The sequence below is a fragment of the Furipterus horrens genome, unplaced genomic scaffold (genome assembly GCF_987537825.1).
Source record: "Furipterus horrens unplaced genomic scaffold, mFurHor1.1.pri manual_scaffold_9, whole genome shotgun sequence".
NCBI lineage: Eukaryota > Metazoa > Chordata > Mammalia > Chiroptera > Furipteridae > Furipterus > Furipterus horrens.
The window spans coordinates 93,368,486-93,381,436 of record NW_028327179.1 but is presented as its reverse complement, the minus strand read 5'-3'; the positions used below and the strand labels follow the sequence as shown (position 1 = coordinate 93,381,436).

Below are 12,951 nucleotides of genomic sequence, written 5' to 3'. Positions count from 1 at the left end.
CTTTAGTGTTTCTGTGGGCCTGAGTTAGTGCTCATCCAGTGCTTCTGCCAAATACTAATTCAGCAAATGGCAGCTTAAAAAAAAAAGGTTTCCTATTAGAGCAGGTCTGAAAACAAGGCTGACTTAGTAATTGAACTTGGAGCTCCTGATCCTGGGCAGCCAACTGGTTCAAACTGACTGGCTTTGGATGGACCTTGTCCAGCATTACTGTTCTGCAAAAATCTCGGATTCCAAAATAATGATTCACAGTCATTGAAAAGAAATGTTGAAACAGGAGTCTTGTGTATGTTAGGGTTAGGATAGGTTAATTTCATGAGGATGGCAACACAGATAGATGCAGATATACTTAACGTTTCTTTAAAACTGATGCTGTATTGTTTCGGTCAAAGAGCACTTGGTTAGCTCACATTAGCTCCAGGGAAGAGAGCTGATTGAAGGGTATGAAGGCATCTTATGGAGTCTCAGAGCAAGGAGTACGGCCGCGCCTCCTGGAAACCAGAAAACAGCCAGGAACTGAAAATGCTCACTTCGTGTTTAAGAGTCTGATTTCTAGTTCTTGACATGCTTTCTCTTTTTACAACATGGTATGACATTTGCATAGTTTAGTTTCTTGAGTGTATTTGAATTGCTCCTGGGCACCTATTAGATCAGGTGACTAGAGTGGCCAAGGCGGAGAGAGTCACTGTAATAAAAGTGGACGAGTCCTGCCTGCCTTTTTAGCAGAAGATACAGGTTTAGAGAGAATGAGCCTGTAAAGAAGAGAGGCATAGAAATTCTATTATTTCTATTTTTGCTAAAGAAATAAAGGTCTAGAAATTAGTTGTGTGTTTTTTTAAAGTGTGGGAGCCCAGTTTTCCAAACTGAAACTCCTGACATGACTTGATGGCAGGATGCCCCAAAAGCATGCTAACTTTTTATGAGAAAATAATTCTCTTGAAAGTTGATCCCGTAAACCTAAATTTATAAGTTTGCTGTTGTCACCTTCTAATAAGCATTGACTATTAATCTTCATCTTCTTTTGAATTTCCTCCAGAGATATGAAGACTATGGAATGACTCCCCCATCAGGCCCTTTGCCAAGGTAAAGTTTTCAGGAGAAAATGTCTTAGGACTTCCTCACATAGGCTGTGGGTTTTTTTTTTCCACCTTTAAATTTAATTTTATAACTTATTTCTGTCGCTAACATGAGCAGATGTGAAACTCTTGAGATCTATTTTCTTGACCTAACCGGAAGAGGAGAAAAACGTTAGAATTGCAGTTGCCTCCAGTGATGACAGACTAAGTAATCGGTAGAGGAAAACTGGAAAAGTTAGACAGGATTTTAAAATAAAAATACAAAACCCAGAGAGCTAACAGGACAGGGAAGCAGTATGGGGCCAAGATGCAGCCAATCCAGAGAGGTAGCCGTGCCTTTGGGGCCCCTCTCTCCCAGGGGCACCTGCTGACGTTGGAGGAGGTGGCTGAGAAGCTGAGCAAAGCTTTTGACAGACTCATGGGCCTGGGAGGACAAGGAGGGGAGGACCTTGTAAACACCCAAAGGTTTGGGTGCAGACCCTTAGAGGTTATATACCTTGGGGTCAGGGTTAATGGTAAGTAGATGGGTCCCTACAAGAACTAAAACTCAGCGTCAAATGACCTCACTCCCTGATCAAATTGAGGGGACTAGACATTGTTTGTCCCTCCAGTTGCCTGGCAGAAACAATTGTAATTCTCCTGCACAGGAAGATGATATCATATTAGGCCTCCCATTATCATTATTGTTTTGCATGAGGTCAAACACACAAACAGGCATGTGCAACCAGGCATATGAAAAGAGAAGAAAATATGATTTAGAAAAAATAAAGAGAAAGGGACCATAGAAGAAGAACTGAAGGGGATCCAGATATTGGAGGTGTTCAGCACGGATTAGAAATATGCTTAATACGGAGCTCAAGTCCACTGTCTGGGAAGATGTTAAAATGCTAATTTATGTTAGATTGTAATAAGCCAAAGATTCTGGTATAATTTTTAGGATAAATTCCCAAACAATGCTAAAATAAATATCAAGATAGTAGGGAGAAATAAAATAATTTTAAAATAATTCTCCAAAAAGCAAGAAATGTGGGAGAAAAAGGAACATACAGTTGGCAGGGCGTATGGAAAACAAATAAGAGATGGTCAAGATCTAAATTCAGATATATAAGTATTAAGTATAAATGGGTAATCATTCCGATTAAAAGACCAAAGGGGTGTCAAATTGGGATTGAAAACCAACATTTGCTTACAAGAGACAAAACAATACAGAAAGGATATAGTAAATTTGACTAACACAGTTAATCAGTTTGACCTATTTGACACCTATAGAGCAAACTCAACCACCACAGAATACACATACTTTTAAAATACAAGATTTAAAAAACTTTACCATTTGCTGGGCCATAACAAATCTTAACAGATTTCAAAGTGTACATTTGCTGATTAAAGTAAAAATTAAGTTGGAAATCAATAATTAAAGATTACTAGAAAATCCCTATAGGTTTGCCTATTAATCTGTTCCCTTCTAAGTAATCATGGTACTGGAAATTAAGACATATCTTCAATGACTAATTAACGAAAATGCAACATGTCAAAAATTGTGGAATGCATCGAAAACCACATTTAGGAGAAAAATCTTTTCATTTTCATTTCAATAGATGCTGCGTATGATAAAATTTAACATCCATTTATGATAAAAGTCTCGGCAAACAAAGACCAGATAGATACAAATGAATCTAATAAAAGTTATCTTGGTGAGATGTAAAAAGTTTTCCCTCTGAGATCAGGAGCAAGACAAAGATGCCTGCTTGTATTACTTTTATTAACTGCCTTGGGGAACCTGTCCAGTGTAATAAGGCAAGAAAAAGAAAGATTAAGGAATTCAAAGAGAGAAATGATACCGTTAACCGTCACAGGTGATATAACTTTGTAGTAGAAAATCCTAAAATGTCAATACATAAATTGCTAGAATGAAGGCAGTTTAGCAAGATGGCTAAATCGCAAGATAGCTAAATTACAGGGTGGCTGGATATAGATCAGTTTACAAAAATCTGTTTTGTTCGTGTTGTGAGCCACAAGCAGAAAAGAACAAAATTTAAAGCTACTGTATAAAATACCATTCCAAACTATAAAATACCTCAGAATAAATATAACCAAAGATATTCAAGCCCTCCAAAGAAAGATATTAATGGATCGGACACTCAATACTTTTAAAATGTCAGTTCTCCCCAAGTGATCAACAGATTCATTGTCCCACTCAAAATCTCAGTAGTTTGTTGTTGTTTTTTAAATTCATGGAAACTGACAAGCTGATTCTAAAATTTGTGTGAAAATGCAAAGGACTAAGAATATCCAAGACCTCTAAGAAAGAAGAATAAGATGGTTGGACTATTCTAAATGTTACAAATTACTGTCAAGTAATGAAGGCAGTGTGGTATTGCTGTGAAGCTAGACAAATAGACCCGTGGGGTAGACTAGGAAGTCTGTAAACAGACCTACACATCAGTGGACAATTGATTTATTAAAAAAAAAAAAAGAATTGCAGAAAAACAATCTCAGAGATTATACTCAACTATCCTTCAATGACCAGGAGTCACACAGAAGTAGGAATGCTGTATCTGCTTCCTCTTTATTTTTTTAGTTTTCTGGATGGATGGCTCCGTCCTCCCCCCACCCGCTGGCTCTCCACAGGAAATCCTCATTTGCAGAGGGGCGTGTTTTATTGCTCTCCAGCCACACTGCACTGCCCGGGCTCTGCTTTATGGTCCCAAAACAACACAGGCAAAGGGAGCACGTGGAACTCAAGTGATCCTGGGAGAAGTTAATGACAGTGGGCCATGTGATCTGGTTCCCCTAGTTCAGTTCCAGTTCATACCTGTTGTCCAGCATAATTATTAATAACTTGCACTATCCAAAGTGTTCTGGTTTGGGTGATAAACTTAATCATCACCCAAGTTAAAGGAATCCAGAGTATTTGGACCCTACTGACCCACCTGAGCGCACAACCTAGGATGAAAGGGCTGCATAGGTAGGCAGGAGGAGGCTAACTGGGGCCAAGTAGAGATCCTTAAGTAAAGGGTGAGAGCTAGTTCATGGGTGGACGGTCCAGAGAATATAATGGGGTCATGTGAGCTCCAGTGTGCAGATCTTACCTTGTATTAAGCCTTAGATCTGTAAGGTCAGAGATACCAGACATGTCTCTCTGAGATCAATCTGAAACAGCAGCAGTTATCTAGAGAGAGGAATACCGATGGTCTGGGTTTCAGCTGCTGAAATATGCTCCAGAAATAACACTGTGGAATAAGGGCGAGTCAGCCTACTTCCTCATCGAACTGGTTGGAGCTGTCACTTACTGGTGGACTGTTAATTGCAAAGGATTGTCCTTAGACTATCATCTTCTTTTAATTCTTGAATTCCTTTAGAGGAGTGGTTCTCAAGTGAGATTCTGAGAGCCCTGGAGAGTCCTTGCGGCCCTTTCAGGGGGCCTAGGAGGTCAAAACTATTCATAATAGTACTATGATGTTATTCAACATTTTTCATTGTGCTGATGTTTGCACTGAGGTGCAGAAGCAAAGGTGGGTGCAAACACTGGTGCCTTGATGCCAATCAAAACAGTGGCACCAAATTGTCCGAGTTATCATTATTCCTCACCTCTGTAAATCACCGTTTCTAAAAAAAAAATGCCAGTTTTATGTTAGTATGTCCTTGATGATATAGTAAAAGTGATTAATTTTATTAAACCTAAACCATTGAGTCTTTAGTAGCCTATGTGACAAAAGAGGAAATACATATGAAGCACTTGGCTGAATAAGGAATTTTGAAGGAAAAGCTGTGTTCAGGTGTTTGAGTTGAGAACTGAACTAACTGCTGCCATGATTTTATTTGAACCAACAACTGTTCAGATTTGGGTGTTTGGCAGACACTGTCCTGAAAATGAACGGGGTGGGCCTATTGCTGTAAGAAAAGCAACCTACAGTATTTTTCCGAAGGGCTGAGGGCCAGGGTACTGTGTGGTCCTGATGCTTGGTGTGCTTCGGCTTCAGACCCGGTTTCGGCCCCGGTTTGCTGCAGTCTTCGGAGCTGGTGCCTCCCGAGCCCCAGCAGCCTCAGGCAGCGGCTGAAGCCCCGTTCGCGGCCCGAGGGATCTACTCGGAGGACATGCCATCGGTGGCCCGGCCTCGGCCTGTTGGGGGCACCACAGGTACATGAATTGTTTAGCTTGCATTTCTGACCTAGAGGACACCTGCCTTTTGGCTAAATTCTGGCCGAGTGCGCTCAGATTAGCCAGGGTATCAGCATCCCCATGTTCAGCAGCCTCTTCGACTGGTAGGAGCTGCTTTCTCTGCCGTCCTGGTGAGATGCAGGGCAGGGGAGGTGGGACCAGAGGGAGGGGCTCAGGTCCCATGGCTGATGCCCACTCATTCTTTCCTGAATCAGCATCTCAAAAGCGTCCCTTGGCAAGAAATTCCCAGGACACTTCTTCCAGGGAAAACTGTTCTAAGTTCTTAGGGTTAAACAGAAAGATCTATTTCTGAGCATTAGAACAGGTATTTTTTAAATTTTCTTTATTTTTAGAGAGCGGGTAAGGGAGGGAGAAAGAGGGAGAGAAACATCACTGTGTGGTTGCCTTTCATGTGCCCCCAACTGGGGACCTGGCCCGCAACCCAGGCATGTGTCCTGACTGGGAATCAAATCAGTGACCCTTTGGTTCACAGGCCAATGCTCAATCCACCAGCCAGGGCAGAACAGGTATTTGTTTTAAAGAGAGCACTTTTCCAGCTTGTAAGAAGCAACTCGAAAAGTTGCTGGACAGTGACTGGGGGGCAGATTTTTGTTTTATTTGTGGGAGGGTACAATCACTGATTGCGTCTTGAGCCTCACCTCCCTTATTTTTTCCCTTTTGCCTTTGTTAATATGACCATCTTCTCTTTTAAAATTTTCTTTTTTTTTCATGCCTCTGTGCCTGAAGCCAGACTCGTGGCCTGGGGGACGCTGTGGCCACATGGAACTGTTTTAGCTCCTTTCTGCCCCTCTTTCCAGCCCTCATTAAAAGAATGATCTTCGTGTCATTTGTGGGTAACCAGTGTAACCCTGTACTTAATAATTTAGCAGTGAAAAGTCACTTTTTCTAAGGTGGTCTTCTAATTCATGATCAGACTTTTAAGTGTTTGCACACAGCTTCTCTTTACTTTTAGTATTTATGTTTCCTTTAATTACCTGTTGAAATTCAAATAAAAATCTACACCATAATATCTCCACATAGGAAATATAAGCTCTTGGTGTACGTTTTTAAGAGAACATAGTTCAAAGTGGAAAATTTGAAGCCAGAGAGAAAATAAATTGTGTTAAATATTTTGTTTCAAAAATTCTAAAAACTATAGCCCTGACTAGTATGGCTCAGTTGGTTGGGTGTTGTCCCACAAAGTGAAAGGTTACCAGTTCGACCCCTTGATGGGGCACATGCCTGGGTTGTGGGTTTGGTCCCTGGTTGGGGAGTGTATGAGAGGCAACTGGTTGATGTTTTTCTCTCACATCGACGTTTCTCTCCCTCCCTTCCCCTCTCTCTAATATATATATATATATATATATATATATATGCATATCCCCTGGCTGGTTTGGCTCAGTGGATTGAGCGTCGGCCTGCGAGCTAAGTGTCGCTGGTTCGATCTTCCAGTCAGGGCACATCAGAGAAGGAAAACTCTGACTCCAAAAAACCTCCGCTGCCTTGCGGCATACCTCTTCAGGGGAAAGGCTAAGGGAGTAAACCCCGACAGAAAATCCGGAGCCGGAGTCCCTAAGGCGGTTTGACGTTGTAGTCAACACCGGCAACTCCTGCGGCGCACCTGAAGCCAAGCTGTATTGACTCCGTCTTTCCCTTGGATCCTTCAGCTGCGAAGAGAGGGGGGGTCTGCTGCATGGGCAACAGCAGACCCTCCATATCACCCTGCCCAGGCTCTGTAGCTTCACTTCACTGGAGAGGACACTCCAGCGTCATCGCAAGATGTCGATTTAACACGGGAGGAGACAGATACCGTGTCACTCCCGAGTCGGACTGCACAGACATTCTCGGCGGTGCAGATAGACTCTTAAGAAGCTACACCATCGTCTCTCGAGACGGACGGCTGCCGACGACGATATATGCATATATATATGCATATATAAAAATTATATATATAAACATATTTTTGTGTTTATATATTTATATTACATTTTTATATATTTAAAAAACTTTAAAAGTTAGAATTAGTTGATTTGAGAAACATTATGCATAATTTGGTTTACTAATAAAAAGTGTAATATTAGTACATTTAATGTAAAGATACAGTATGTTTTTATTAGACCATAATTAAAATTTAGGGGTTAAATCTCTTTTCTGTATTCGCTCTGGTTTTTTAGAAAAAGAGCTCAAACAACCTGCATTTTTGAGATGCTTGTCGCAACTTAAGATAATGAGGGGGCTCAGAATTTTGGTAAAGGAAAAGAGAAATAATGTTTTATGAATTGAGTGTCCTCAATGATTACCTCTAGATAAGTACAGTAGTCCCTCTCTATATTGCAGTTCACTTATCGCCGCCTCACTTTATTGCAGGATTAAAAAAAATATTATATTTAATTATTGTGGATTTTTCGCTATATTGTGGGATTTTGCGGTACTGTACAATAAATACTAAAATAAATGTAAGGTTCCTACTTCGCGGATTTTTACCTATTGCAGGGGGGTCTAGAACGTAATACCTGCGATAAGTGAAGGATCACTGTAAACATATTTTCAGAAAGTTAGTTGAGATGAAAAGAAAAAAAAAATACATTGGTCTTGAAGTCTTTTGGGAATTTTGCATTAATATTTGAACCCAGAACAAATTCTCATTAAGTTCAGTAGATGCTTGACGTTTGAGGGACTGGTCCTGGGATCTTAGAAATCCCCAGATTTTCAGGTGCTGCTCTGTTTGCACTTGATTTCCCCGGTCGGTCCAGCAGAAGTGTAAGTGGGCCAGCTAAGCGATCCCCTGCAGACCCCCCGTGAGAGGTGCTGCTGGTAGCTGGCAGGCAGCACCTGTTTACCTGAGATCCTCTCCTGTGCCCCCAAATTACAAATTACTGTTTTATGCTGCAAAACGTCGTCTCGTGAATAGGTGATACCGTGAAAGCTGTATTCGTGAACGCTGTTCAGTGTTTCTAAAGCAGCTGTGTCGTTTAAGACGCTGAGCTCTTTCTGTTTCTTGTAGATCTCTGCAGTCTCTGAAAAGTCCTCACAGTTATCACTCACCTAACTGTGTTTTATTGCAAGGGCTGAAAGTCACTCTTATTTTCCCCACTCATTTCTTCCCCCTCCTTTTTGAAGACTGAAGCTTTAATAAGAGGGGCCATAACATGTTAAATGATGTATTTTGCTATTTTCTGACTTTCTGGAGAATATACACCTTTATAATGCCATCAAGAAATTAGTTTAGGCCAATTCCAAATTTGTAATAATCGGTGGGTAATTATCCATGGTCTCGTAGGCAGTTCCGTGTTTTGCCTTCTCTGTCTGTCACCTAAACAAATAGCCTAGCCTGACACCCTACAGAATTTCTCATATTTTATGGGTGCTGTGCTTTGCAGTGAGTCTTGTGTCTTCTGTTAATTATTGCATAGCATGTACTCCAAACAAAATTCAGACCTATTCCTTTTTAATTTACGAGAATATGGAAATTATATATGTATGAGACATTTGAAGAGGAAGTTATTTTCTAATAATTTCTAATGATAGACTAACTTGTGTAAAAATTTATAATGGAAAAAATATTAAGATATATTAGAAGAGTTCCCTTCCTGACTATATAAAATTATCAAACATGTGTGTACCTAAAAAATTACCAAAAACAAAAGGGAAATAGTACCTAGGGAAGATTTACAGCAGCAATGACCAAGAGGCATTTTTATTATAGACAAACGGACAAACCTCAAAGGATAAGAAAGATCAATGGTCCAAATGCAAGAAGAAAACGCACATAAAATGTGTGTGTACCATATGGGCGTAAACACAATGAAAAACACTCAGTTTTGAAAGTGATTAAACACATGCAAATTAAAACCATGATGAAGCACCATTCAGTCACGAGACTGTTTTCATAATGTAGCGTGGTGAAATGCACATCCGGTTTCTTTATCTGTACAACGGGGTTAATATCGGTACTTACTCCCTATGGTTGTTTTGATAATGAAAGAAGCTAGCAGACATCAAGTGCTTACAACAGTGTCTGGCACATGATAAACTTTTAATAAGTATTAGCTGCCATTATTATTATTATTATTATTATTATTACTATTATATTATATCTGGTATTCGGGTAAATCATTAGAGTTTTGGAAAGCAGCTTGGCAATGATGTAATGAGCTTTTGATGTGGTAATTCCACTTCTGGGAATCTAGGCTGCCATTCCCCAGAGAAATCTAAAATATTGTAGAGAAACTACATGTGCAGAAATGTTTTTCAGAGCGTTATTAATAATAGCAAACAACTGTGAGCTCCCTAAATACCCAGTAAGAAGGGCATCAGTGAGAAAATCGTGCAGCTACATAAAATGAAGAGCTCCGAAAGAGCCAGTAAAAGGGAATTTAAGTTTTCCAGGTTGTCTCCTTTGTGTTTGGTACTTGACCTACTTTCTCTCTTTTAATCTTTGAAATAACACCATGGAGTAGGTTGGTTTTTTTATCCCATTTGAGAAGGGAGGCATCGAGGCTCAGTGGCAGTGACAGCCGATGCCCAGGGTCGTGGGGCTTGTCCGTGGCTGGGCTGGAATGCAAACCCAGCTTATTGGGCACGATGCTGCGCGCAGAATCACAGGGGAAGCCTGTGTGCTGTCTCGTTAAATGAACAAAGCAAGATATGAAGTGTGTCTGAAATACGATTTCAACTACCATCGTGGTGTGAACCCCAAATTCTTTTCTCCCTACATAGTCTCCTGAATCTTTATAAATGGTGGAGAACACGGTGCTGTATTTATGTTCTTTGCAAGATGCACTCAAACGATGTCTATTGGGCAAACAGAACTGATAGTCCCAATAATTTAAATACTGTGATCAACCTTCAGTGACTGACATGGTTGCCTGCAGAGTACATTGTTCTGACAGGAGCCTGGAAGGTTTTTTTCTGTCCTTTAGTTTTTAGTTTTTACTGTGTAGCCAGATAAAACCCTGGAGGAGCCCTTCTTGTTTTTAATGTATTTCATTAAGGGAAGCTGTTAATTAGACAGCTGGAGGAGGAGGAGACTTGATGCTGGGGAGCCTCCCCCACCCCCCACCCCCGCCTTACGTCTGTGAAATCTCTTGACGGTTGTAGGATGGGTCTCACAGATGAGTTTGGTGATCCCAGAGGCATTTGGCAATAAGTACTTTTAATTCACAATGCTTAAAAATCCCCCCCCGCCCCCCCGCTTAATCTGCAGAATAGGGATGTTTCTGCATGCTGAAAGTTGATGGGGGAAATACATATGTTGGAGGAAGCCTGGTCTGCCGAGCCAACTGAGGCCAAAGCACGTGTAAATGTCGGGGAACGGGCTCAGAGGACTTTCTGGCTTTGCCATCAGTACATCTCACCAGTGAGGTGGGGCGGGTAGCTTTAAAGTTTTAACTGTGATATAGTTGAGTTACGGAAACACTGGGAATATCATGAAAATACGTTTTAACATTCTGAATTCAAGTGGGTATGCACATTGCCTTTACAGAAAAAAGCCATATTGTGTTTTGGACTTCTTGTGAGTTTCAAAGCCACAAGCAAGGAGGTTTTAGCTGCTTTATGGCTCCAAAACCTTTCTGTCCTTTCTTCTTAATAAATAAGATCATCCTTATTTGTAACCTCAGCAGAAATGAATGGAAGGGCTGTCTATTTATGCCCTTTATTTCTGGCCCTTTGTTGTCAGCCAGGAAAATAAGACCATCAGTATCAGCCACTGTATTAAAAGGAAGGAAAAGCCCATGAACCAAGAAGCTCACGGTCTGGTTTTGTTAGGAAATGTCATTCTCTGGAGATAGAACTGGTGCCATGTTTGAACAATGCTCGTGTCCCTGTTGCTAAGGGAGTGTGGTGGTCACAACAAAAAAGTCTTACTGGGCAGCCTCGCCCTCCAGCCTGTATTGACCAGTTCATTCCATTTTGTTCCTTCAGGCTCTCAGATCCAGCACCTGACACAGGTAGGAATTGCAAGCAGAATTGGAGCTCAGCCCGTGGAAATGCCACCTAGCAGAGGTGGCCAGTATGGGGGCCCGGGCTGGCCTTTGTACGGAGAGGATGAGGCGGGCCGAAGAGAGGCTGTGAGTATCTGGTGTTGGGGTCACCACTGAGAATTCAGACATAATCACTTAATTCAGCTGCTTCTGCTTTGGGGAATCCCTTTTAAAAAGCTACACAAATAAAAGTTTTAACCTCCCTCAGTTTTTTCCCCTTTCAGTGTATTTTTGTTTGCAGTTTTTAGATGGCAGATTTCCTGACCCAGAGTGGGCGAGTACTGGCATTGAACTCTTGAAGAGTATGTAATTTTCCTTGAGGCGGATTTTAGGCTTGAAGTCATGATTTTTAAAAAATAACCTTTAAAACAAACTAATGAAGTCATATTCATTCCAGAAAATCTGGACAGAGACCTAAAACGCAGTTAAAATTTTTTTTCCCAATTACTTTTTATTGTGGTAAAATACGCATCACATAAAGTTTACCATCTTAACCATTTTTAAGCGGATAGTTCGTTGGTTTTCAGTACATTCCTATTGGTATGCAGCCGTTACCCCCATCCATCTCCGTAGCTTTTCCCATTTTGTAAAACTGAAACTTCGTCCTTGTTCAGCACCAGCTTCCCATTTGTCCTGCTCTCCAGTTCCAGGTAGCCCCCATTCTATTTTCTGTCTCTGTGACTTTGACTTTTAAATTGTGAATATGAACGTGTCAGTGACTAAAATCTGGACTTGGCCTTTGGTGTGATCGCGATATAAATATCCATGAGCTTATGGACCTCCTCACTCAATGCTTATGCTTTGCTGTGGGTCTATTAGTGTGCTGTCCCTTGTGAGCACCACAAGCAGGTGCGTTCACCATAAGCACACAGTTTGGGCATTTCAAGGCACCGGGCTTGTTTTGGTGATTTCTCATCACTCTGATGACTCCGTTATAAGAACAGAACCAATATGGGCACAGGTAATTTCTACAAATGCTCTCCTTTTTTTAAAGAATTTTATATCCATGGGGGATAAATATACGAATTTGAAAATACAAATCAAAATAATACCTTTTTTTTTAATCCTTATCATTATGCCAAAACTTTCATTGCATTTACGTGTCTTCGTAGCAGATAATTTAATGACTGGATGCTTTAACTGTAGAATGCAATATTTTTCCTAAAAGAGACGCTGTTATAAAACTCAGGTGTTTGCTTTATGTTTGCTGACATTTTTCTTTTCCTGCCTTCATTGTGCTGGCTTGGTTTCATGAGGTGTTTGGGGATTCCCTGTCCAATCCAATGGTCCCTTTAGAGTGCCTCCTTATCACTATTTGGAAAAGTGAAATGTAGGATTATTCTGGGGTGTGAAAGCCATGTTTACCAGGCTACTAGCTTACTCTTACATAGGTGAAAACCCAGGCTTACAACCCATGTACGTATGCAAAGAGATTTTCCACTGGACGAAAAAATGAAAACAGTCACTGAAAAGTATAATAATAATAATATTTGTCAAGCGAATGTCCTATTATGCAAATATAAGCAACACTATTGTATGTTTCAGTGCGGTAACTTTTTAAAGAAAAGGCTCTACAGAGCACTTGATAGACAAATGAAATGGGAAATGATCTGTGGTCTTGCTGCTGTTCTGAGGTCCCAGGGCTCTAATCCCAGGACAAAGGCAGCTGCTCCCTTTGTCAGCCCCTCTGCCAGTACCTGCTGATGTCGTTCAGCTCTCAGATACCCTCATC

The 12,951-nt window shown here is 40.9% G+C and overlaps 1 protein-coding gene across 1 annotated transcript in view; it reads left to right on the top strand.

Moving 5' to 3' along the window:
• KIAA1549 (KIAA1549 ortholog) overlaps window positions 1-12,951 on the top strand; it is a 116,794-nt gene that overhangs the window by 102,371 nt on the left and 1,472 nt on the right. The window contains exons 17-19 of the mRNA XM_090286815.1: window positions 1,034-1,080; window positions 5,057-5,214; window positions 11,161-11,306. Coding sequence (XP_090142941.1) covers window positions 1,034-1,080; window positions 5,057-5,214; window positions 11,161-11,306 — 351 coding nt within the window. The remainder of the gene's footprint in view (window positions 1-1,033; window positions 1,081-5,056; window positions 5,215-11,160; window positions 11,307-12,951) is intronic.